The sequence below is a fragment of the Gobio gobio genome (genome assembly GCF_949357685.1).
Source record: "Gobio gobio genome assembly, chromosome: 5".
Taxonomy (NCBI): domain Eukaryota; kingdom Metazoa; phylum Chordata; class Actinopteri; order Cypriniformes; family Gobionidae; genus Gobio; species Gobio gobio.
The window spans coordinates 22,887,476-22,912,998 of record NC_137101.1 but is presented as its reverse complement, the minus strand read 5'-3'; the positions used below and the strand labels follow the sequence as shown (position 1 = coordinate 22,912,998).

Genomic DNA, 25,523 nt, shown 5'->3' with positions numbered 1-25,523 from the left:
TATGTGTGTGTGTGTGTGTATATATGTGTATATATATATGTGTGTGTGTATGTATGTATATATATATATATATATATATAATTGTTTACATAATTTTGCATTTTAATAAGTTTTTGTTCATATATTTCTTCTACTTATTCTTTTTAAGATTTATATTGTTTTTTTTCTAAAGCCGAACCCTGACATACTAGACAAGATAAAAAAAAATACCACATTACTTTAAAATGTGCAATAAATATTATTATTTGTTTTTATTTTATGTTGTTAATAACATTAAAACATTGTGATGATATTGTTGTATATTTTATATTAAATATTATTTACCTTCATTATTATTAAAGCTGGTCTCAAAATGGACAATTTGTAGAACCAATGTCATGTCAAAGTCGTCAAATTAATTTATATGGCATTTTTAATGATACGGATTTCTTTACGGATATCTCCATGCGTATTCTAAGCATCCGTCCTCTTTCACCAGGTAAAGATGATGTGCGAAGTGATGCCCACGATCAGCGAGGACACTGCGCTGAGCCAGCGCGGCTCCCAGAGCGGTGCCTCCGACCCTGACTCCCACTTCGAGCAGTTGATGGTGAACATGCTGGACGAGAGAGACCGTCTGTTGGACACCCTGAGAGAGACACAAGAAAGCCTGGGCCTCGCCCAGCAGCACCTGCAGGACGTCATCTATGACCGGGACTCACTGCAGCGACAGCTCAGCTCCGCACTGCCACAGGTATGACTAATACATTTACGCTACGCTGTTGATAACTGAACACTTGATCTCACATTAACTTGACTTTCGACTGTCGGCAGAAAGTCTGGTCCACATACCAGCTTGTTCCTACCAAGAAGGCACGATTAAACAAAAACAACACTCATAAATGTCTTAAGCTAGACATCATATTCCAATAAGGATATCTGAGTACCAGCAGTCGTGGAAAGAATTGATAAATGTTGATTTCACACTTATAAGATACAGTTAGCTTGTTCCTATGCTGAGCGTCTTTTTTTTTCACAGCTGAGAGACTGTAAAACATGGGCATGTCACAGCTGGCCATGTGTGATTGCAGCAGCTGAAACTGGTGATACTAAAATCTGCATCCTTCCAAACAAAGAGGACTAAAAATCACCAAGCGCGGTTTTCAGCTGCGCTACAATTGCCCAGAGACATGGGAAAAAGCGATGGTTTACGTAATCACGCCTAAACCCAGATTAGCTTGACGCTCAAAGGAAAAGTGTGTCAGTAATTCTAGTCACAAGTCCTTACCGCTCTCCTTCTAGAAGTCTCTGTGGTCCTGGTGGAGGAGAAAAATAGGTTTTGTTGTGTGGTAGTTCTCGCTTTCCCTCAGTGATACTTGTTCCTATAGTGGAGGTTTTAGGTTGGATTACTGTACTGAGGGCGATTGGGTCTGTGTTGTAGAGCATGAAAAAATGGTTGTTGTGGATTTGAGTGTCCCTTCTAAAAGTTTGGGGTCAGAAAAGTCTTTTAATGTTTTTGCATGAAGTCTCTTATGCTCTCCAAGGCAGCATTTATTCGATCAAAAATACATTAAAAACGTATATAGTTTGCAGCCAGGGTGTCTAGCAACTCTCAGTTGGCTTGTAAGCTGAAAAACCAAACTCTAGTCAGGCCAATCACATCGTGTATAGAGTCGGTGGGCGGGCGAAACATAATGACGGCAGAGTTGCGGCGGTTCCGCGTGCTACTTGAAAACAAAGAAGCTGGCGAACAGCGGTCTTTAGAATCGACTTTGGCCGCGACTCTGGAAGACTTGGAGTTCAGCTTTTCTTTGACAAAAGAACAAAGAACGGCACTGAAGTCATTCTTAAAAAAGGAAGATGTGTTCAGAGTTTTGCCGACCGGATATGGCAAAAGTTTAATCTATCAACTAGCTCCGCTTCACCTTCTTCGTTGCTCTAGTTGGTTGTAACGCTATCCTATTGCGTGCAGAGGAAATTTGAAAGACAACCGTTTATCCCGCCCCTCGGATTGAGCCCTGCCAATGGTGAGTTCCCAGACCCAACATCTTGATGTGGGTCTGGCTTGTCAGGCTAGTAAAATCTAGTAATATTCTGAAATATCATTACATTTTAAATTACATTTTAAAATGTAATGTAGTCCTGTGATGGCAAAGCTGAATTTTCAGCATCATTACTCTAGTCTTCAGTGTCACATGATCTTTCAGAAATCATTCAATATCTTTACTGTTATTTCTGATCAGTTTAATTTATCCTTGCTAAATAAGAGTAATAATTTCTTTCAAAAGAAATTCTCACAGACCCCAAACTTTTGAATGGCAGCGTCTCTTTATTTAAAGTTTCTATGGTATTTAGGTAATTTTATGATAAATGTTTAAGGGATTGTTCACCCTACAATGAGACGTCTGTTGTTATTCCAAACCTTTGACTTTATTTTTCTTATGTAAAAGTCCCCCTGTAGTCAATAATTGTATCCCTTAAAACTCATATTTACAGTAAATGTTATTTCCTGTGAAAAAAAATATATAGTCATGCCTTAAAATAGCTTGAATGTAACACTACAGCCTTGCTTCATTTAGTATATGCGGATACATGAAAAATGGTAATGCATTTTATGTATCACTCTTTACAACGTCGGACACATAACGGTTATTAATATGATTTGCCTTTTACTCGACTGCGTTACCAAACAGCTAATAATGTGTTCCTAATGTTACACAAACCATCTTCCCGTTCGCCATCTCAGAGTCAGGCAGCTGCCTGCTAAAAATCAGCATCCTTAGAAATGCTTTGAACTTCAGTGGAGAAAGGCATATAGTTCATAATTTCATCATATATATAATTCACCACTACATTGTACCTGATTTTTCATATCAACAAAAAAAATACTGGGATAACATGGCTTCTCTTGAGACTCCCCTGCTTTCATAGTAGTAATGATATGCTAAAGCCCGCCCGCACATTGACGTGATTGGTTACAAGGTAGTTTGTGCCATAAGAAACGCTGGCGATTGTCTTTGGTACACTGCAGTTTGTCAGCAATGGTGTTGACTTATGAATTTGCACATGGTTTGTTTTAAAGCATATTAAAAACACCACAGAGATATGTAAACTAATCTTTTAGATGTGAAGAATGTTTACGTTGCTCTTTTCCGTACAATGAAGGCATTCAGTGTCCATGAGCTGTTCTGAAACCTTATGATATAGTTTTATGTGAGGAACAGATTAAAGCTAAGACATTCAAATCGGTGTGTTACATTCATTTACTTTGCTTTTATTATATGGAAAATGGCAGCCTGGACATTCTTCAAAACATCTTCTGTGTTCCACAGAAGAAATAATGTCATGCAGGTTTGGAACAATGTGACAGTGAGTAAATAATGATACAGTACAAGAACACAAAAGAGACATGTATAGTTCATAAAAATAACAATCACTTGAATTACAGATATTAGCATGTGACTCTTCTCTTGCTGTTTTACTATCAAGCGCTACGTGATCAATTTACAAAAAAGAGTGGCGGTGTAGACCGGATCGATTACAATGTATTGATTGTCTTTGTGTCATGACGGTACTCAGACACACTGTTTACTGATCATGTGAAAAAATGCGATGTTACCTCTCTTGATCCGGATCTTACACATGTGCAAATGACTGCATTAATTAGCGTGGCAGCGCTTTATTAGCCCTTGCCACATCAACTCCACGCTAATGCTTTATGAGGCTCTTTGGCGGAATAAATCTGAAGATGTGTACCAGCAGGAAAGCTATGTTATTATGAGCTGCTGTAATTGAGAAACCGTGAACAGTGTCTGCTAATGTTTTTTAAACGGCATTGAAATAGATTTTATTCACAGTGATTGTTTGGTGGCGTTTGTAATGGCCACTTTACACAGTCTACACTAATTGCATGATGAATGTAGGCTTTTGCTTATTTGATAAGCTAAATATCAGGTTATTTATAGCTGTGCTCAAAGCGGATTTTTTGGTTAATTTGTTGTATGCCTCCTTTAAACTCATTTTGTTCTCATGGAGCTAAAGCGTGGAAAGAATGTAAGGGGGTAACAATGTTATACGGTTGGAAATTCACGGAGAGGAGGCAGTGCCCCTGCTGAATTATGATTGGCTGTTCACTCTTTGTCCGCCTATCATGTTCACAGACGGTCTCCAAATGTGTCACATTGGAAAAAATGGACTGACTTATATCAAACTACTCACCCAAGTGGACATAGGCCAGTTTCCAGACTGCTTTTTTGCAAGTTCACCAAAAAAAAAAGTAAATATCTGGTGCGACCACCATTTGCCTCACGCAGTGCAACAGGTTGTTGATTGTGGCCTGTGGAATGTTGGTCCACTCCTCTTCAATGGCTGTGCGAAGTTGCTGGATATTGGCAGGAACTGGAATACGCTGTCATATACGCCGATCCAGAGCATCCCAAACATGCTTAATGGGTGAGTATGCTGGCCATGCTAGAACTGGGATGTTTTCAGCTTCCAGGAATTGTGTACAGATCCTTGCAACATGGGGCCGTGCATTATCATGCTGCAACATGAGGTGATGGTCGTGGATGAATGGCACAACAATGGGCCTCAGGATCTCGTCACGTGCATTCAAAATGCCATCAATAAAATGCACCTGTGTTTGTTGTCCATTACATACGCCTGCTCAGACCATAACCTCACCACCACCATGGGCCACTCGATCCACAACGTTGACATCAGCAAACCGCTCACCCACACGACGCCATACACGCCATGCCATCTGCCATGCACAGTGAAAACAGGGATTCATCCGTGAAGAGAACACCTCTCCCAAGTGCCAGATGCCATCAAATGTGAGCATTTGCCCACTCAAGTCGGTTATGACGACGAACTGCAGTCAGGTCGAGACCCCGATGAGGACGACGAGCATGCAGATAAGCTGGTTTCTGACAGTTTGTGCAGAAATTATTTGGTTATGCAAACCAATTGTTGCAGCAGCTGTCTGGGTGGCTGGCCTCAGACGATCTTGTAGGTGAAGAATGCTGGATGTGGAGGTCCTGGGCCGGTGTGGTTACACGTGGTCTACGGTTGTGAGGCCGGTTGGATGTACTGCCAAATTCTCTGGAATGCCTTTGTAGACGGCTTATGGTAGAGAAATAAACATTCAATTCACGGGCAACAGCTCTGGTGGACATTCCTGCAGTCAGCATGCCAATTGCACACTCCCTCAAAACTTGCGACAACTGTGGCATTGGGCTGTGTGATAAAACTGCACATTTTAGTCGCCTTTTTTTGTGGCATGCCTAAGGCACACCTGTGCAATAATCATGCTGTCTAATCAGCATCTTGATATGCCACACCTGTGAGGTGGATGGATTATCTCGGCGAAGGAGAAGTGCTCACTAACACAGATTTAGACAGATTTGGGAACAATATTTGAGGGAAATAGGTCTTTTGTGCATTTGTGTACATAGAAAAAGTCTTCGATCTTTTGAGTTCAGCTCATGAAAAATATATATATATTAAAAAAATTAAATAAAAATTATATATATATATACACACACACATTATATAAGCAAAAGCTTATTTTAGATGCGATTTATTGCGATTAATCGATTTGACAGCACACATTTTTACACATTGCTTCAATAATAAATTACTACAAACATAATTTGTGCAGTTTTTGCTATACTTATACCGCATTGTTATATATATATATATATATATATATATATATATATTTTTTTTTTTTTATATTATATAAACAAAAACTTGTATGTTAGATGAGATCAATCGTGATTAATGGATTTGACAGCACTTTATAAAAATTTGTTAAAAATGTATAAACTTAAGATCTTAAGACTTGGCTGATGTATATGATGTTTCAACTGCTTTAAAATCAGAAACTCTTTAAACATTAGTTTGGAAATGTGCAGCAAATGTGTAATTTACATCTAAACTTTATATATTTAAAAAACAAAAGCAAACAGAGACTTTGCTTCCACTACCCGGCATAGTTTTGAAGGTAATGTAAACAGGTTGTCTGAATCTGATCCATGGCGTTCAGACATGTTGAACGTTTCTGAAACAACTCTTTGACCTCCTTTAGCGCTTGACAACGTCTGAGGTTTGGGCTCGTGGTTGAGACTGTGCATTAAATCTGGGCTCTGATGAGCAGGGAGATGAAATAGGCTGAATTATCGCTGCAGGGTGAACTCGGCTGTAGAAGAAGAGGAGGAGAGACAGGAAAGGGGGAGGAAGTAGATGGAAGGTGGAGTGATGCGGAGAGGAAGTGGCCTGGTTTCAGCCACTATTGGCTATCTGATATAAAGCTGATTGCTCTTTCTTTCACTTGCTCATACACCTTAACATTCAAAACTGAGATCTTAATGGCAACCCCAATCCCCCAAGATGCCCTGTGGGCCAGAGCTTGATTATATCACACACTCTAAAAAAAAAAAAGGTTCTATATTGCACCAAAAATGGTTCTTGGCTCGTAATCATAGGGGAACCTTTTTTAGTGCTATATAGCACCAATTTTGGTGCTTCAGTGGTTCTTCAGCGGTTCTTCAGTGGTTCTTCAGTGGTTCTTCAGCGGTTCTTCAGTGGTTCTTCAGCGGTTCTTCAGAGGCTCTTCACCGGTTCTTTGACTAAGGTGCTATATAGCACCTCTGAAGAACCGCTGAAGAACCACTGAAGCACCAAAATTGGTGCTATATAGCACTAAAAAAGGTTCCCCTATGATTACGAGCCTTTTTTTTTAGAGTGCACACAGTAATGTCTTACATCTTTCTTTACAGCAACAGCTCTCTCAACAAGCCTTTAACTGTTATGTAGAGGGCAGGACACAGGTTTTAATGCAGGGTCATTTTTTACCGTCATCTTAATCATTGCAATTTTTACAACAACACTAAAGTTCAAGTCATTTATAGTTTGTTTTATACTAAAAAAACAGTTGTTACCATTGATTGGCTCCCTCTAAGTAACTGGCTGATATACTAGATGTACTTTAGTGTGTAAAAGCTGAAGTGTATTTAAATAATACAGTGGAATCTGAGCTCATATAATTAGAAATTAAATTTCCTTTATTTACGTTATTCATAAAAAAAAAGTTAATTGTACTATGTAAATTAATTTTCTTTAATGCTTAAATATCCAGTCTGGCAAAAAGCAGAACTTTTTTTTTTTCTTTTTTTCTCCCCTCAGAACTATTATTTTATGATCTAATGTTGTTAATAATAATTTATATGAACAATTATTTATAAGAACAACAAAAGTAAGTTGATAAGTTGACAAATGAAAATTGTTAAAATATATTATTGATCTTCTTTTTTTTCTTCTTCTATTTGCAATAATTTATATTAATAATAATGATTTATGCAAAAGATTGAGAAATGTAAAAATTAGTAAAATATAGTGATTATTATTCTATGATATTATTATTATTATTAGTAGTAGTATAGTATTTTAAATATGGGCAGTTATATATATATATATATATATATATATATATATATATATATATATATATATATAAAACTGCCCATATTTAAAATACTATACTACTACTACTAATAATAATAATAATGATGGATGGATGGATGGATGGATAGATACATAGATACATAGATACATAGATACATAGATAGATAGATAGATAGATAGATAGATAGATAGATAGATAGATAGATAGATAGATAGATAGATAGATAGATAGATAGATAGATAGATAGATAGATAGATAGATAGATAGATAGATAGATAGATAGATAGATACATACATACATACATACATACATACATAGATAGATAGATAGATAGATAGATAGATAGATAGATAGATAGATAGATAGATAGATAGATAGATAGATAGATAGATAGATAGATAGATAGATAGATAGATAGATAGATAGATAGATAGATAGATAGATAGATAGATAGATAGATAGATAGATAGATAGATAGATAGATAGATAGATAGATAGATAGATAGATAGATAGATAGATTGATAGAAGAAGATTATTATACCAGTTATATGAGGTAATAAGAAGGAAGATTGATTCTATTCCTAAACACCAGATTAACCATTACATAGTTGTCTATTAGGCACAGTCCATTTAATTCTAAGGGTCAGAGAAAGTCTTGAATTAACGAAATTACGATCGCTGTAGGGTGTTTCTGCTGCTTGGGTTGAACAGCTGTCCAGTTTCACCTGTTTTCAGGTCCTGTGTTGCTCTTCAATTTTGTCTGGTAGACTCCTGTCCTCTGTCTGTGCGGCTGAGTTCTGCTTACGCATCAGACACACATCAATGCCACCTTTGAGTCTGGGTCAGCAAGTTTAAGAGAAGGAGAGAAAGAAAGGACCATGAGTCCACACTCAAAACACCCATTGGTACACTTCAGTGTCCAATAAAACAAACAAAACAAGAATTTGTTCAATTGTTCGTTCATACGTTCAACTTCACTTGATTACCCTCCAGCTACTCTCATAATGCTGCACCATCCTCTGTAACTGTCAGTGGGAGCAGCTTTTCCTTGAAGGATTTCACTCTTTGCAAGTGACCGTATTGGCTTGAATGCATAATGTTAGGGCTACATTTTGATATACCTTGTTCTAAATTATCAGGTGATGGGTTGAATTACAATATGTTGAAGTTGGTTGAATAAAATTATTCTGACTGAATTAATTTAGCAAAAAAAGACAAATGTAGGGTGAGCTTCTCTTACAGTAATTCCATTGAAGAAATATGTTGGGTTTCCCAAATAATCTTTCATGAAGCAGTTCTTAAAGGTGCAGTGTGTAGTATTTATGAGGATCTATTGACATAACTATGTTTTGATGACATAACTACATCAACTATGTTTTCAGTGGTATATAAAGACTTTCATAATGAAGCATTTTTATTACCTTAGAATGAGCCATTTTCAGTGTTGGGCTAGCTACTCTAACTTACAAGAAGCTTGTAAAGCTACAGTTTCAAAGTAGTTTAGTTACATTCAAGCTACTCTTTTGAAAAATTAGTTAGCTACACTACAAGTTACTATCAAAAGGTAGCTAGCTTCAGGGAAACAACTTTTTTTTTTTTTTTACAATGACATTGTTACAAATAACTGCATAATTGTAAATGATGAATGTTATAATATTTGGGGTTTCAAGCTAGTGTTAATTTTGTCACCTATTTTTAATTTAGTCTTAGTCTTGTGCCAAATGTCCTTGTTAGTTTTAGTCATATTTAGTCATTCACATATCTTTTTTTGTTAGTCAAGTTTTAGCCGACTAAAAGTCTCGTCATTTTAGTCTAGTTTTAGTCAAAAGACAACTCAAGGTATCTTAGTCAAGTTTTAGTCGACCAAAAGTCTAGTCATTTTAGTCTAGCTTTAGTCAAAGGAAAACTCAATATATTTTGTGGCAAAATATGTTACATAAAGTACATATAACCTGCATAATGTTTGTGCCACAACACCATAGCTAACTGGTTGATTTACAGCATAGATGCCTAAAATCAGCATCAGCTTATGAGACGATGGGCACAAATATTGATTTCGATCTTGATTCAGTATGAATTCATATATATAGCCTACTGTACATATAAGGAAAAATAATTTTTTTACACTTTTTTGGGGTTATATTATATTTGCTTGCATTCTTTACTATTCACTATTATTAACATTTCAAAATTTCACAAATAAGTAAGCAGTTATGATCTGCAATACTTTTTTGAGCAACTAGACTACATGTGTATTTATTAAATAGACATACAGGCACCCAGTGGGTAATGGCATTACAAGTGAAATTTTTTATTTTTCCAGCCACAAAATGGCTCTAATTTGACTCTTTGCAGTGGAATTCTCTATTTTAACCTTAATTAATACACTAATTGTAATATAAATAATAAAAATATTAGAAGAAAAATATTTTAAGTGGTCATTAATGGACCATAAGTATTGCACAAATAGTATTTAGTACCAAAAGATCTCCTCAAAATATTCAATAAATATTTTGGCGCTCCGGGAACCACGTGACCATGCGCGCCGCCGCGAGATGACAGGCGGAGTCTGAGAGAGACCTGTACTCGAGCAACAGCGGGAACTCTTTCGGAATATTTTGAACAGCTGAATATTCATCTCATGATGAAAAAGTAGAGACAATTGTCGACGAAAATGAAGAGAGATTTTATCTTAGTTTTTATTTTATGCAAAACATTTTAGTCTCGTCCTTTTTCGTCAACAATAATGCATGTTAATTTAGTCTTAGTCAGTGTTTTTGGACATTGGTGCAGTCTCGTCATCGTCTCGTCTTCTTCACGGAAAAAAAGGTTGTTAACGAACATATTTAGTCTCGTCTCGTCTGACGAAATTAACACTATTTCAAGCAACATAATGTAATGCAATTATGATTTCAAAGAGAATGGGGGGAATTCAGTTTGATTGGGACACTTTTTCCCAGTCATTTCAATGGCAAACACTGTCAGAATCATTTGATTTAGTAAACTATCCAATACACACAATACTCAAATATAGCCTATTTCTCAAACTGGCTGTCAAAGTGCAACATGGCTACAAATTTAACATCAGTGCAAGAACAAAATGTATGCAACTTAAATATTCAGGAGTCAGGATTAGTCAAATGCTGGTTAAACTCACAGCACATGCAGTAATGGAGCGTGCAGCATTTTGAACAGAACCGCTCTGATACGCCAATCATGAGCTGCTCGCGTGAACAGTGCACTTTGCTTGCCTATTTCTTTTCTTTTCGTTTTGAATTGTTTCGTTTAAAAGTAGACACATATACTATACACATATTTCTTATGGCGCCTCCATGTCATGATTATTGTCTGCTATAGCCTATTTGCTTCTTTATTAAATCCAGGCTATTGGCTGATGAAACATTGATTACAATTAAAGGGTTAGTTCACCCAAAAATGAAAATTCTGTCATTAATTACTCACCCTCATGTCGTTGGACACCCGTAAGACCTCCGTTCATATTCGGAACACAAATGAAGATATTTTAGTTGAAAGCTGATGGCTGAGAAAGGCTTCAGACAGGCCTCCATTGGCATTCAGTACATTGACACTTCCAATATCCATGAAAGGCACTTAAAACGTCGTTACAAAGTCTATCTCACCACAGTGGCTCTACAATAATTTTACGATGTGACGACAATGGTTTTTGTGCGCAAAAAAAAATCAAAATAACACCTTTATCCAACTTGTTCTCGACTTCCGTGTATGCCTCCACGACGCATGCGCGAGAATATGACGCAGATCCGGCGTTCGGACATTTGACCCAGAAGCAATTTGTTTACGAGCAGAGGAAGACGCGCGTGTCTAAGCTGTTGGATTCTACATTGATCGTGCTTTAGGTCTCGGCGTAGTGCTCAAAATGGGGCTTAAGTGTGTATTTCATGGATTCCCGAACGCCGGCGCTACGTCATATTCTCGCGCATGCGTCGTGGAGGCACACAAGGAAGTCGAGAACAAGTTGGAAAAAGGTGTTATTTTGATTTTTTTTTGCGCACAAAAACTATTGTCGTCACATCGTAAAATTATTGTAGAGCCACTGTGGTGAGATGGACTTTGTAACGACGTTTTAAGTGCCTTTCATGGATCTTGGAAGTGTCAATGTACTGAATGCCAATGGAGGCCTATCTGAAGCCTTTCTCAGCCATCAGCTTTCAACTAAAATATCTTAATTTGTGTTCCGAATATGAATGGAGGTCTTACAGGTGTCCAACGACATGAGGGTGAGTAATTAATGACAGAATTTTCATTTTTGGGTGAACTAACCCTTTAAGATACAATTTACACAAAACGAAATTCACTTTGAAGAAAGGCTTTTAAAAAAACAACTTGAAGTGGTCGAAATCATTTCTGACCCACTCCATGTCTTTGACATATTGCGCATCTTTGCACTTTTCTCAATCAACATAGATGAAATTTAAAAATAACATTATAATATTTAAAGATAAATATGAAACAAAATACATTGTTTAATGGCTACATCAAGTATAGTAGTCAACAGTACCGATAAATTTCATGTCAGAGCGGGATTTGAGCAAACATCGTTTTACCGGTGAGCGGTGCATAAGTGTAGTGGGCCTGCATAGAGTGGAATAATGAGCTGAGCGTCACACACAGCTTTGCTCGTTACAGGCTTGTGACTCGTCAGAACCAAAACAGAATGTAGCTTTTGGCCGCGCTACACCGCTACTTGCTGGATAAAGTAAGCTACTGGAAAAGCTACACTGTTTTAAAAGGAACTGAGCTACTGACAAGCTACTGAAAAATGTAGTTAAGCTAGTAGTGTCGCTACTAGCACACCGTGGGTCCCCTTACAGTGAAGTCGCCATTTTGCACTGTCATGTTTCTACAGTAGCCCTAAACGGACAAACTTCTCTACAGAGCGCTAGTCACTCTCTGCTCTCTCCGACGATTTCATTTTTGTCCTGTGTCGGCGCCCCTATTTTCTCTATGTGCTTCGAAAGGGAGGAGTGAGCAGTGGGTGATTGCAACTCACAACCTCACCGCTAGATGCCGCTAAAATCTACACACTGCACCTTTAAAGAGGCTATATGTAAGAATTTTCATGTATTAATTGCTTTTTTATAGCCAATGTGTGAACAGCTTGTAACGATTGAACTGATTTGTATCATGTCAATGTTTATGCAAAGAAATGTGATTCATTCAAACTATAGTCTTCAGTCTCAAATATACTATAATCAAACTAATTTGTAATTTTGAATTAGCTCATCTGTCGACACGATGCCGATGAATTGTAGAGCTTGTGCAAACATATATTAAAAATGTAATCTTAACACAATATTCTATATAAGGGTTCCTCAAACTCGGCCCTGGAGGGCCACTGTCCTGCAGAGTTTAGCTCCAACCCCAATTAAACACACCTGAACCAGCTAATCAGTGTCTAACTTGGACCTTGTAAGACACCGATTAGCTGGTTCAGGTGTGTTTATTTGGGGTTGGGGCTAAACTCTCCAAGACAGGGCTTAAGTCAAGACAAGAGTTTAGAGACCTCTGTTCTACATCATTCACTGTTCACGCATTCACATATACGAGCAGATGCTTTCTTAACTGCTGTTTTCTCACCACTATCATTTTTGTTGTGTTTAATTTGGTTATTGAGAGGAAAACGCACACCACATATTTACATATTCATCTAAACGTCGTTCTCATCAGAGTGGACGGCGTCGGGATGTTCGTTAACAGGATCGCTGCAAAGTTATTTCCAAATTCTTTTAACTTGTTTTAAGCGAAGAACGAATAGGAACTTTGCTGTGAGGATATCAGGGCATTGAAAGTCATTTCACCCGGCGGCCATCTTTGAAATGCCTCTCGGGAATGCAAGTGCAGCTTCTATCTCTTTGAATGGGGAAACATCAATTTCTCCAAAACTGTTCACAAAGCTTAGAATTAAATTTCATATTTGAAATCATCAATGAAATCTGACAACAACTGTCTCATAAATGTTATTTCTAAACGCTCGAATCATGACAAAAAATACTAAATTTTTCAGCCTGGACATGCATTTCAGAACACTGCCTGTTTCTATTGCAACCGGAGCTTCTAACGGCAGCTGCAGTGACGCGATGACTTTACTAATCAATGATTAGCTCTTTCATTTAGAAGGCGGGGCTTATTCGCCATATTGGGCGTTGCACTAGTAATCTGAGTGCACCGTCTTTAACTACGTTCAATCTCTTGTCCATTACATGCACATGAGTGCGAGCACAAGCAATAAGTTAGACCACTGGTGTTGCTAATAACAAGGGTTTCTGAATTCAACATATAGCCTTTAAGCCGACTAAATGATTGGAAAATTCCTGCATATGTCACCAGAGAGAAGTCTGACGTTTTCATTGGAAGGTAGAGTTATGACATTTTGAGGTCAAAACATAAAAAAAGTAAATATCCACAGATTAATTGTTCGCCGTAAAATCTATAACATGCATTTAGAAAATAGATTTTTCCATTTCACAATCTGTCTTTAACGTGAAACGGCATTGTCCACCCATTTTCACTTCCCTAATGTGACATTTGTGAGTGTAACTGAATATTCAATGAGAGAAAACAGAGCAGGATTCTGCTTTATCCATCGAGAATTGATTAGATGGTAAAAAGTGGGTGTTCTGTAGCAGAATGGTGTTGGTGTGGTGTAATGGTCGTATTGCATTCATCAGCAACTGAGTCATTAGAGAGACACAACATGTCAATTTACTGAGTCCCCCATCATAAATCATACACGTCCTCTTCATTTATCATTATTCAATCTTTTACGGTCCAATCATGCGCCGGGATTGCCGTGGAATGTACCATTAGGGTACGGGGATGTTTGATGGGCTGGTGGGAAGTCAGATGATTAAGTGAAAGGCAAGAAACACATGAATAAATTCTTATCTCCATTTCTCTCATTCTCTTTCCCTCCTTGCGCTTGACTCTTTCTCTTTCCTTCCTCTGGGCTCATGCAGTCAGCTGGTTTCCTCCATCGCGGCACATGATTCGATGTGATCGTCAGTTATTGTTTGTGCCCTACTTCACTCGACCCGTAGGCCACATGAACACTTCACGCTAAGAGAGTGAGAGAGAGAGAGAAAAAATCCAGAGAGGTTGAAGGAAAACCATATATCATGCTTGGTATTTGTTTAAATGTTGTTTGTGTTGAGTTCATGCATTTCTATGTAAAAGAAATTCATGATTTTTTTATGTTTAAATGCTTGAATGATACATCAAATCGTGCTGTGTAATGGCGTTGGTGGGTGGGTGGGTGCTATTGCTTTTCTATGTCATCAGACTTGTATTGAAAGAGGGATCTAAGCTTCATCTAGACTTGGTGAGCTCTTTTGCCCAAAAACTGGGCAACTGATAAAAACTGTTTAACATTGCCCATTTTTTTTGTGTCTACTCTCACTACTCTTACAATTGAATGTGTCCTTGCTGAATAAAACTATATATTTCTTACTGAACCCAAACTTTTGAATGGTAGTGTATATATTGCAGCTTGCCTCAACCTGACAATTATGAAAAATATATTTGGCCTGAGAACACAGTTTAATAAAATGTTACTAATACAACCCAAACACATGGATACTGTATTTTACAGGGATAATGACCGTTCATTATAGTGTTGTGTTTAGCTTAAATTGAATATGTACCTAATTAACCAATCGAGTTCAGTGAGTTCTTGCTCAAATTAATCTATCTTACATAATGATTCTCACCACTAAAAGGCTTATATTCCAGAGAAAAATACATTATGAAGTTCCTTTTGTTTGTCATCCATTCTTGAAACGCCTGCTTTTACATTTAATGCAGTGAGGAGCTCTCTGTCTTTCAAAGTGTGCGTATCGACAGCGTTTATTAAAATAGAACTTGGGCAAGGACCAAAATAGACACCGGCATCTTCATTCCCTACTTCATTCTGTTATCAGTTGGCCACTCATATGAATGACTGCAAGGCATGATGGGAAATGGCTGGCCACATCCCACGGGCATTCATCAAGTTGTGATTGACAGCCTGGAGAGAACGAAAGCCCTGCAGATATCGTCCGCTGCGCTCCACAGCTCTTTCTGTTCACTGTCCTCTTGAGAGTTTTTCTCATGCATTCATACTAGGGACAAAATCTCAAAAGTGTATCATTTGATGTCAAGGTAAAGCTGCTACATGAACGTTTGGATTTAATTTATGGTGGCTTAATAAAGCCTTTAAGATGTATAACCAGACATCTTGACCCTTTGAACAGTGAATGATGTAGAATATTGTGTTAAGATTACATTTACCATCCATTTAGCTGCTTAAAAGTGTTAGGAAATCTGACCTTTTTGGCAGTGTAGGAAGTCTTGACGTCGTCTACCTACACCTTTCTCTATTACAAACCAAATTAATGTTTTATGTTGCAGCATGCCCCACTTTTTTTTGCAATTCACGGACTATTAATAGGATATTACCCATTTATAACATAGTTATAACATGCTATGTGAAATATGGACTGATGGCTAATGCTACAAGATTGTACAAACTAACTCATTCACTTGAAAGCCCTCTATTTAGGCTAATTATGGATTTTTTTATGTTTAAATGAATGGTGATGTAATCGATAGAAGCCATAGCAGTACACATTTGATCAGTCTCAAAGTGCTGCTAACCCAATCAGCCATGTCCGGTCTATGAATAGCATAGAATTACTGATTCACAGACGTAGAATGGGAGCTGATGTTCTGTGCGCGCAGCTGGCCGTTAATGGATACCTTTTAACTTCAGACTGCCTCACTTTGGAGCCATAAATAGATGATGATGTCACAAACACTCTGCTTGGAATGCTTAAAAAACAACGGGAGATTCAAATGGAGATGGTTTTCAGTCAACCAACCATCTGCATTTCAGTACAGTTGCCCTGGCTGACCATTTGGCACTGCGAAACCCAACATCACGAGTGTTATGAGAGCCATAAAACCAGTGGAAACAGATTGAATTTAGTCTGTAAACGTGAACCCCTTTATAAGAACAGATTCATAAGAGATTTTTAGAATTCCATTGTCCCTGCAGCCGTTTTGAAGGCCACATACTGTCTTACAAACAGGCAAATGCACCAATGTGAATCTTTTAACTGCTTCTACTGGCCCTTATTGCCACATACTCAATGTCTCTAGAAGAAAATAGTGCTTTCAATGTAAGTACATAACTAATTAAAGTTTTTTTTAAGCATTATACAGTATTTGTGTGTTGTGTTGATCAAAGTCGGAATAATGATAACCTGTGTTAAATTAGATTTTTACAAACATTTAGATCTGGTAAAAAGTAATATTTTTGGCACTCAGACGTATGATAGGAAAACATGAGATACATTTCTATTTCAACATTTTTTGTTGCTTAGATTTTCCTCTTTAAAAAAAACCCACATTTGGTATTTGACCACTGAAAATGTGTACAATTGACCAATTTACACACGGAGCCACATCAAGATCCATATCTCTGGGATTGAACCATAGAGGGCCAGATCTACCAGATTTTTTTTTTTTATAAATGCGTTGCAGTTTTGCACATCAAAGCAGGCCTTGTCATTTGCTAACTCTCATGTTGTTCCAAACACAGATTTGAGCGAGTAAATGAGAATTCAGAATTGTCATTTTTGGATGAAATATTCCTTTAAGACATTTAATATACTGTATGTTGAGAGTAGGGATGAAACGATTACCGGTTTCACGATAAACCACGATAAAATTTAGTGACGGTTAGTAATATCGTATAACATTTTATTATCATTAAAACCGCGTGTGATTATCACGGTTGTGAAAACTCGCGGTAAATCTTGTCCAGTCAGCGTCAGTCTGGCGCACCGCTGTTTCTGAATGAAAATAAATGGCAGAAAGCAGTGACAGCACTCGGGGGATTGTTCTGCCTTCTAAAAGGACCAAATCTGAGGCGTGGTCATATTTTGGCTTTTACAAAAGTCCTGAGGGAAACTTAATCTAAGATGGTCACCTTGTCTGCAGAACATGCCAGAAGAAAGTCGCTGTAATAGGGAAAACACTTCAAAACTACGAACGCAAGGCAAGTGGACTTTGACCTCAATACCAAACCTACGTCTGGCAAATAATAACGTGAAGCGAACGAACAAATTCAGACAAGACTAGGGTGACATTTAAGGGATAATAATCAGGGCTTAACATTAACAACCGCCATTTGCGAGTGTAACGTTATTTCGGCTGCACACTAGTCACTCTGGCTGTTGAACTTATAATAGTCTTCTCAAAAGCCATCTGTTATAATCGCGTTGCGCATTATAAGCACTTACACGTGTTTCTATTGAGTTTATGAATGCAATGTCTCAAAATCAGAGGCGTTCAGATTAGCGGAGTTTTGTTCAGAGCGCGCGCGCCGCGCGCTCACTCGCTGAAATCTGCACTCAGATCAGAGATAAACGTGCGATGTATGCAGGAGATTCATTCATCATACAGAGGTTGACTGTTTTTGTTCTATTTCAGCAGCGACAATGGTTTAAAAAAAACACAGCAGAACCACAGAGCATCTGATATGACTGGCATAACGCAGGCGAATTTAGGGACCGTCTGTAAAGTTACATACAACATTGGAAACGTTATACACGTTTCAAACTTCAGTAGCATTTGAAGAGAATGACAGTCATAAAAAGACTGTAAAGTGTTCATCTAGGTGTCAGGTATGATGCACACATTTTGATATTTAATAAAATAAACTGTCAAATCATATGGAAATATGGATATGCATTATTTCACTAGGATACTGTTTGGGCTCTAACACAAAATATGCTAGATTTAAATGTGTCTGATAGAACACTGATGAGAATATTGCTTGGGAATATATTTACAGTGATAATATTAGAGATTATATTTACGACAAATTATTATTATTTATGTGTTATGCGTTGCTATTGATGACGGCCATTAAGGAAGGAAATCCCACAGAATCTAGCTTAAAAAAAGTGCTTAGAGCTGCTTTAGTTATTTGTTGTTTGTTGAATTTCAAATATAAAACTTGTTGAAATGTTTTAAGTGTGAGCATCTGTTCTTTTTGAACACTTTCAGCTCGTTTGAACAAAACCGTGATAATATTGATAACCGTGATAATTTGGGTCACTATAATCGTGATGTTAAATTTCCATACCGTTTCATCCCTAGTTGAGAGGCACTTGTGTTGCGGTTCTTACTTCTAACACCTAACATATGACGAATGACGAAAAAACATCCAGATTAATACATCACCAAAATCCTAAATAAATCCCACCTTCGATAATGGTTTATCTCAGGCTTGCCAAACTATTTTTTAGTGTTTTTCCAACTAAAAAACAATCCAGTCTGAACAAGGCCTTATTTGTTGAAGAAAATATCTTGGCATTATGTGGACGATTGCATTTTTACTATACCATCTGATGTAGATATCCCAACAGAAACTAAAGATCAGATTTGAAAACGAATTCAAATTGAACACAGCTAATTTTGACTTTGCACTTAATATTGTAGCACACAACACATACAAGTCTAATTTCGTAATGTTCATTGCCTAAGTATTGATTTAGTATTGATAGTGAATATCAGGCTTCTCTGTCAGTATGAGCTGTATGGGTGAAAGCAAGATGGCTGCAGGTCATCAAACTGTTGTTTCCCGCCCCGTCGGTTTGAAAAGCAGCACTGGAAGGATCAGATCTAGCATGCTGATTGACTCCTTAAAGTGTCATGAAACCCCCCTGTTTTAGCACTGCTTGTTCAAACCTCTGATTTGAAAAAAAGACTCAAATAATGTGAAGCTGTGGAAAAGTAGGAGTGTAGAGGGTGGGAAGAAGGGAGCCAACAACCAATAAAGCAGACCTGCAACACGCTCATTATACAGACAAATTAATATTTAAATGTGAGGCGCAACAAACTAAAACAATATATTGTTAGAAAACTACTAACAACTATCATGAACAAACACATTTTATCAAATTATTCTTAGAAATATCAACAAATTAGCATTATAACTATTTGCACATACTGTATATATTTCATTAGAAGAAGACATGATGAAATATGTGTGCATACACAGTGCTGGATCATGGATCATCCGTGTTGTTAAACACATTTTGACGTTCTGTGCTAAATCCGTTCTCAAGCGCGCTCTGCGTGTTACGTATTAAATATTGTTACAGTCATCTTTTCCATGCATCGGTAGTCAAACTCCAGCTCTGACCACATTGCAGTGAAGATGCAAAAAAACACTCACAGAGGTGAACGAACAGTGATGAAACGGTCTTGTGTGTGACAACTTTCCACTGTAATGCGATCTCATGTGTAATGCAGTGCAGTGATTAAAAGAGTTTATTCTCATGAATAATATGGAGAAACTGATGACGTAGACGCATACTCTTCAGCCATGGCAGCCAATCACCACTCCGAATGAACGCGTAAACCTCACTTTTCGTGGCGTTGGTTCAACTTAAAAATAACCACCACTTTTCCCTTAATAATAAACATAATGAGTGCTTTTGTTGTTTTCATTGATGTGCAACCAGTACATGTCTGTTAACATGTAATTTAGTGTTTTCGGGTTTCATGACCGTTTAATACTTAGTCAGGGATTTTTCCCTGAATAATTCATACATGGTTTGTCCCTGATCACAGCAAGGGGGCTTGACTCCAGATAGTTGTGATGCATACTCCGGATGTATAGTTCGAATTAATGTCTTTGGCTACTCTGCTTGTCTGTCTCTCTTTGTTTTCCCCTCTCTCTCTTTCTTTATCCCTGAGCCCCTGTGTTGTGATAATTACAGCCTGGCTCTCTTCATCGCCAGGACTTCTGCCCACCCACAGCGGGCACAGCTGTTAGACTCGTACATCCAACGCCAACCGCCTGCAGCCCACCACAGCTGCCGTCAGGGTAATCAGTGCACAGGTACTCCACCGAGCCATTCGGCTGCTACCGCCCCTCTAGCTACAGACCCCCACATAATCATTACAACCTGTAACCTTTAAAAACGACCTCTACGAGGGACTGATTGTAATTCCCCTGCTGGTGCACAGGTGGCGTACAGGTTAAAAAGGTTTGAGCGGGATTAGGTTTATTTTCATTGTGTCAGTGGTCCAGACGCTAGTTATTGATTTATTCAAAGGGAGTCGTTTGTTGCTTCTTCTGCCGTCTCGAAGAAATTAATAAATTCTTCTGTGAGAAGTGTAAATATTGATTGCTCTTTGGAAAGGTGGCGTTCCTAGGGGGGTGTCTTGGAAATATCACTGTAACTGAGACGGCTGTAATGTCAATCTGCTCTTGAGACACCAAGCCGACAGTCGGCCGTCAGTGAGCGTCTGTCGGGCTAGTTTTTGCAGTGTGTTCTGAATGAGTCAGCACATGATATTCCAATTCGCAAATATTTCCAGAACGACATGAGCTGCCTGGAATGAAAAAAGTGATCAACATGATTCAAAATGGTAAGCAAGCGCTGCAGTCCTAGTTTCCCTTTTTGAATGACAAATATGGACTATTGATACCTGATGTTGTAGACAGCTTTTTTCTTATATGCAGGCGCAGGACGCACATGATAGTTGACAGTCACCTCTAGTCTGTGCATTATGTTCAAACGCAGATTTTTGGGAAAGATGCAGCCAATGCGAGTCGAAAACACCCCACAAGAGCTGCAGTTTTAGAGATGCTCTGACCCAGTTGTCTAACATCACAATTTGGCCCTTGTCAAACTCACTCAAATCCTTACTCTTGCCCATTTTTCCTGCTTCTAACACATCAACTTTGAGGACAAAATGTTCACTTGCTGCCTAATAAATCCCACCCGCTAACAGGTGGCGTGATGAAGAGATAATCAGTGTTATTCACTTCACCTGATGTTCATAATGTTATGCCTGATCGCCATGTATGTATGTATGTATATATATTAGGGATGGACCGAATCCAGACTTTTGGGGTTCGGCCGAATACCGAATCCACTGGTTAAGATTCTGCCGAATCCGAAACCGAATAACAAATCCTTACTCCCAGCCTCAGTCCATTAACACAGTAAACGCATGAATGACGTAAACAATGTCCACAGCAGTGTATTTTTCATTTTATTTTATTTTAACTGAAAAAAAAGAAAAAGAAAGAATATGCAACATTATGCCAGGATGACTGTCCTTCCTTTGCCGTACCTGAGGTTGCTGCATTTTGGCTGCTGTTTGTAGATTCCTTCATGCACAACTCGTATTCTTTCGGATGTTTCATACGCTAATGTTTTAACAGCGGCTATTGTTTAGGGTCCTTGTCACCACAAGCATAGATGCAAGCTCCTCACCTTTAGGTGAGAATTCACCTTTTTGAGATCAAAATAGGTCACCTACGAGATTTGTCGTTCAGGCTGATCTTTTTTTTTTTCTCATTTTGTGAAGAGTGACATTACAAGGTAATAAAAAAGAAAAGAAATGCGTCAGAGAAAAAACAGGCAAGGCTGAGAGATGCAGCAAAACAAAGGAAGCGGGCCCTTGACATTCTGGTGGCTAAACGTCAGAAGAAATATGGTTTAACTTACGAGGTGGTGTACAAAGTATCCCATATTGATGCATTTGTAACCAGTGGGATCTTCAGTTTTCAGTTTTGAGTGTTAATAAAGAAGCTAAGATGATTTCCAACATACATTTTATCTGGTTGTTGTCTTCTTGTTTTTGTTTTGTTTATGTATTCAGCTCCCACATCTATTGAATCCGTTTTTTGTGTTTTATAAAGGGTTGTTTTGCCCTACATAAAACACAAAAACTTTTTTACCTCTTACCTGTTAGAATTCGTTTTCAGGCAGATGCAAAGATACTTAATAGTGTCTAGAAATTAGCATGAAAAGTAAATCCTGACACTTAAAAAAAAGTGTCCTGACCTCTGAGAATGTTTTCTCTATCTACGCAATGTTCTTCTCACCTTTTTTTACCCCTCACCCGTTTGCATCCCTGCACAAGACAAATCGGTTTTGCAAATTTAACATGTAGCTCGACTTGAATCGCCTTCTTTTGACTGAAAGTGCTGCCAACACTTTTTCTGCTCACGATTTCCATTTTCACTTTCTCACAGCCTACTGCATTCGGAACGGTCCAACTAGTAAACACCTTCCCATTATCAACAGTGCCGTCATTACGTCGACCAGCGTAGCGCGCATAGTGCAAGTCTAGGGTTCGATTTGGTGGAAAAAAATTGTAAGGTTCGTCAGAAACCAAACCCCGTCAAAAAGCCCAATATTCAGCCGAATCCTGGATTCGGCGCATCCCTAATAAATATATATATGGTATGCAGTCAAGCTTTTTTGACACACAACTCTCACTATCACAGTATTTATCTCGTTGTCATCCAATAATATCAGAAGACTCTGCTTTGTATCAACAGAAAATTGCCAGTGAATGAGACCGGTATAACAGAAACCAAGCCCCAGGAAAGCAGATACAAAGTCGATGCCTTAACACAGGAGGAGGATATAAATAAACATGTCTGATATTAGGCTGTCAGGCCTCTGATTCTACTTCTTTCGGGTAGAATGTGCCCATGGCTGTAGACAGATCTCATAGGACATCACAGTCTTCCCCATGCTGAAACTCTCATTTTCTCATTGACAGGTCAGCAGCATACAGGGACAGCTGTTGGTTAACCATGTTTGATTGTGCACATCCGATAGATGCTGCCTGCGTTCCTTGTTCCTCATGCTAAATCGTACATTTAAAAAAATACACCCAAGTCATATTCAATACATGCTAAGTGTGGGCATTTGGACACAGCCAATGATTTTGTGAATGTGCCTGCAGCTGTGTTCACAGATGTATGCTGTAAGCACGGCATAGGAGAGAAACAGGAAGAGAGACAGAGGAATCTTTTTTATTCAGCTCTCTCACTCTGTTCATTTGGGGCGGAGATACAGCAGGGGGATTCCTTTTGATTAAATAAATATGCAGCAACGTCCCAGTAAAAATGGAAATGAAGTCCTAGAACGTTCCCACACAATACACAGGGATTCTTGCAGATTATTCTTGGGGGCTTGTCGTGTCAGGGACCTCTCTTACCTAAGTGTTTCCTCACAAATGTGTTGAAGTAATGGAGTTTCTCAAGATGTCAAGAAAATTATTCATAACTTAAGAATTTTTCAAGAAATGCATTGAAGAACAATTTTTACTAACTTCTTAGAATTTGCCTTATCCTATATCCTTGATATCTAGGGAACACTTACACAGTACTATTGTATCCATAACATCCTAGAAACTGTATAACATTCTAAAAATCCCTGTAGTTGTCTGCTGACCCATAGACCACGGTAACAGATGCCAGTAGTCAAAATCAAAAGGGAGTTCCGTAGATTATTATGACATGAAATAATCACACAAAAGGAACAATCAAAGAAATTAGTGCAACTAAAACCTTGGAAAAGCAGCATGAAAAATCAAGGCATCATCAACGTTTCTCTGAAGTCTTCTCGCGTCATGAGATTTATCATTAATGGTAATAATTTTGCCTTAAGATTGAATTAAAAGCCATTCGGTGGAGAGAGAAATGAAGTAAAATACATGTGTGCATGAGGCAGCGCTGCAGTCATTTAGCAAGGGTGGGCTGTAATGACGGCAAAAGCGACATCTCAAGGGTCACACCCACAGCGATGAGCTCAGAGCAGTTTCTAATTCTGGCGGTTAATTACTGTTTGTCTCTGCAGGTTCTTATTTGGACATTTTATGCACGTCGATTTAGCATTACGCTTTGTATCAGTAGAAACCCGGGAGTATTTTCGAATGATCGAATTAAATGTGGCATATATCGATTCCAGAGCAGTCGGTACTGAAATTTAAAAAAAAATGTGACGCTTTGAGCACTGTTGAGCGGAATAGTAAAAACCTCTGATTGCCCATTGTGCTCACATGCTCATCAAATATGTCTGTGATTGGTTACAATGATCATCGCTTCAAAAACATGTTGTAAATAAATTTAGAAGTTCTCTAGGGTTAATTTTTCTAGCTGACTAACGAGTTTATGGTCATTTAAATGTTTTTTCTGAGGTAAATGTGACGTTATGTGACATTGTTTATAAGCTGACGTCTTTCCGCGGTTGAAACACTGATTGAGCGATTACATGAGACATGATACGGATTTTGGAAAGTTGTAATGTATCTTTTAACATACCTTTAGACGTTCATTCATGTTTATTTCGCACTGTAACTGGTATTAAAGCGGAGGATATGATCAGTTCACGTGAGCTGCGCGCTGTCACTTCTCTTGAACTGAGGCGCTACTGCGATCTGTCACTAAACAGCGCCAAAACGGTGTCTATTTTTTTTAAATTTCGTAATAAAATGGATATCATTTGAAATCTGAGACTTTGTTTTATATAAAAGTAACAAAGCACAAAGATTGTTGAGATTTTTTGGGATGGGAGGCGAATGATCCGTTCATTTATAAACTGAAAACAGGATGACTAATCGATTTTTGGGATTTAAGAAATGTATTAAAATCGAGAAATCAATGTTTTTTTTTTTTTTACCCAGCCCTAGTTTGTACATTTATGTATACCACCGTTAAAAAGTAATTTTGTACTTTTATTCAGCAAGGATGCATTACATTGATCAAAAGTGACAGTAAAGACCTTTTTATAATGTTACAAAAAAATTATATTTCAAATAAATCCTGTTCTTTTGAACTGAACTATTCATCAAAGAATTTACACAAAAATATTAAGCAGCACAACTGTTTATATTAAATGTTTCTTGAGCACTAAATCAGCCTATTATAATCACAGGAATTCTGTAAGTTACATTTGAGAAATTATAGTATTTCATTAAATATTACTGTTTTTACTGTATTCTGACTTTTCATAATGTTAAAAAACGTTTGAACTACAGTGCACTTAGATATTAATAATATGCAATTACTATACATTTATAATATACTATAAATTTGGCTTTGGTGAGTGAATAAAGAGTTACTTTGTCTTGTCCAACTTGATTGAAATATTAATGTAGTAATGCCCTTTTTTATTTGACATGAGCGAATCAAATCAAATGATCTACTAAGATTAGTGACAGTTGTGCAA

The 25,523-nt window shown here is 37.8% G+C and overlaps 1 protein-coding gene across 1 annotated transcript in view; it reads left to right on the top strand.

The window, feature by feature from the left end:
* Positions 1-484: 484 nt before the first annotated feature.
* ppfia2 (PTPRF interacting protein alpha 2) overlaps positions 485-25,523 on the top strand; it is a gene marked incomplete at its 5' end in the record, with an annotated part of 199,406 nt that continues 174,367 nt past the window's right edge. Inside the window, one exon of the mRNA XM_079817863.1 lies at positions 485-733. Within this exon, the coding sequence (XP_079673989.1) occupies positions 485-733 (249 nt within the window). The remainder of the gene's footprint in view (positions 734-25,523) is intronic.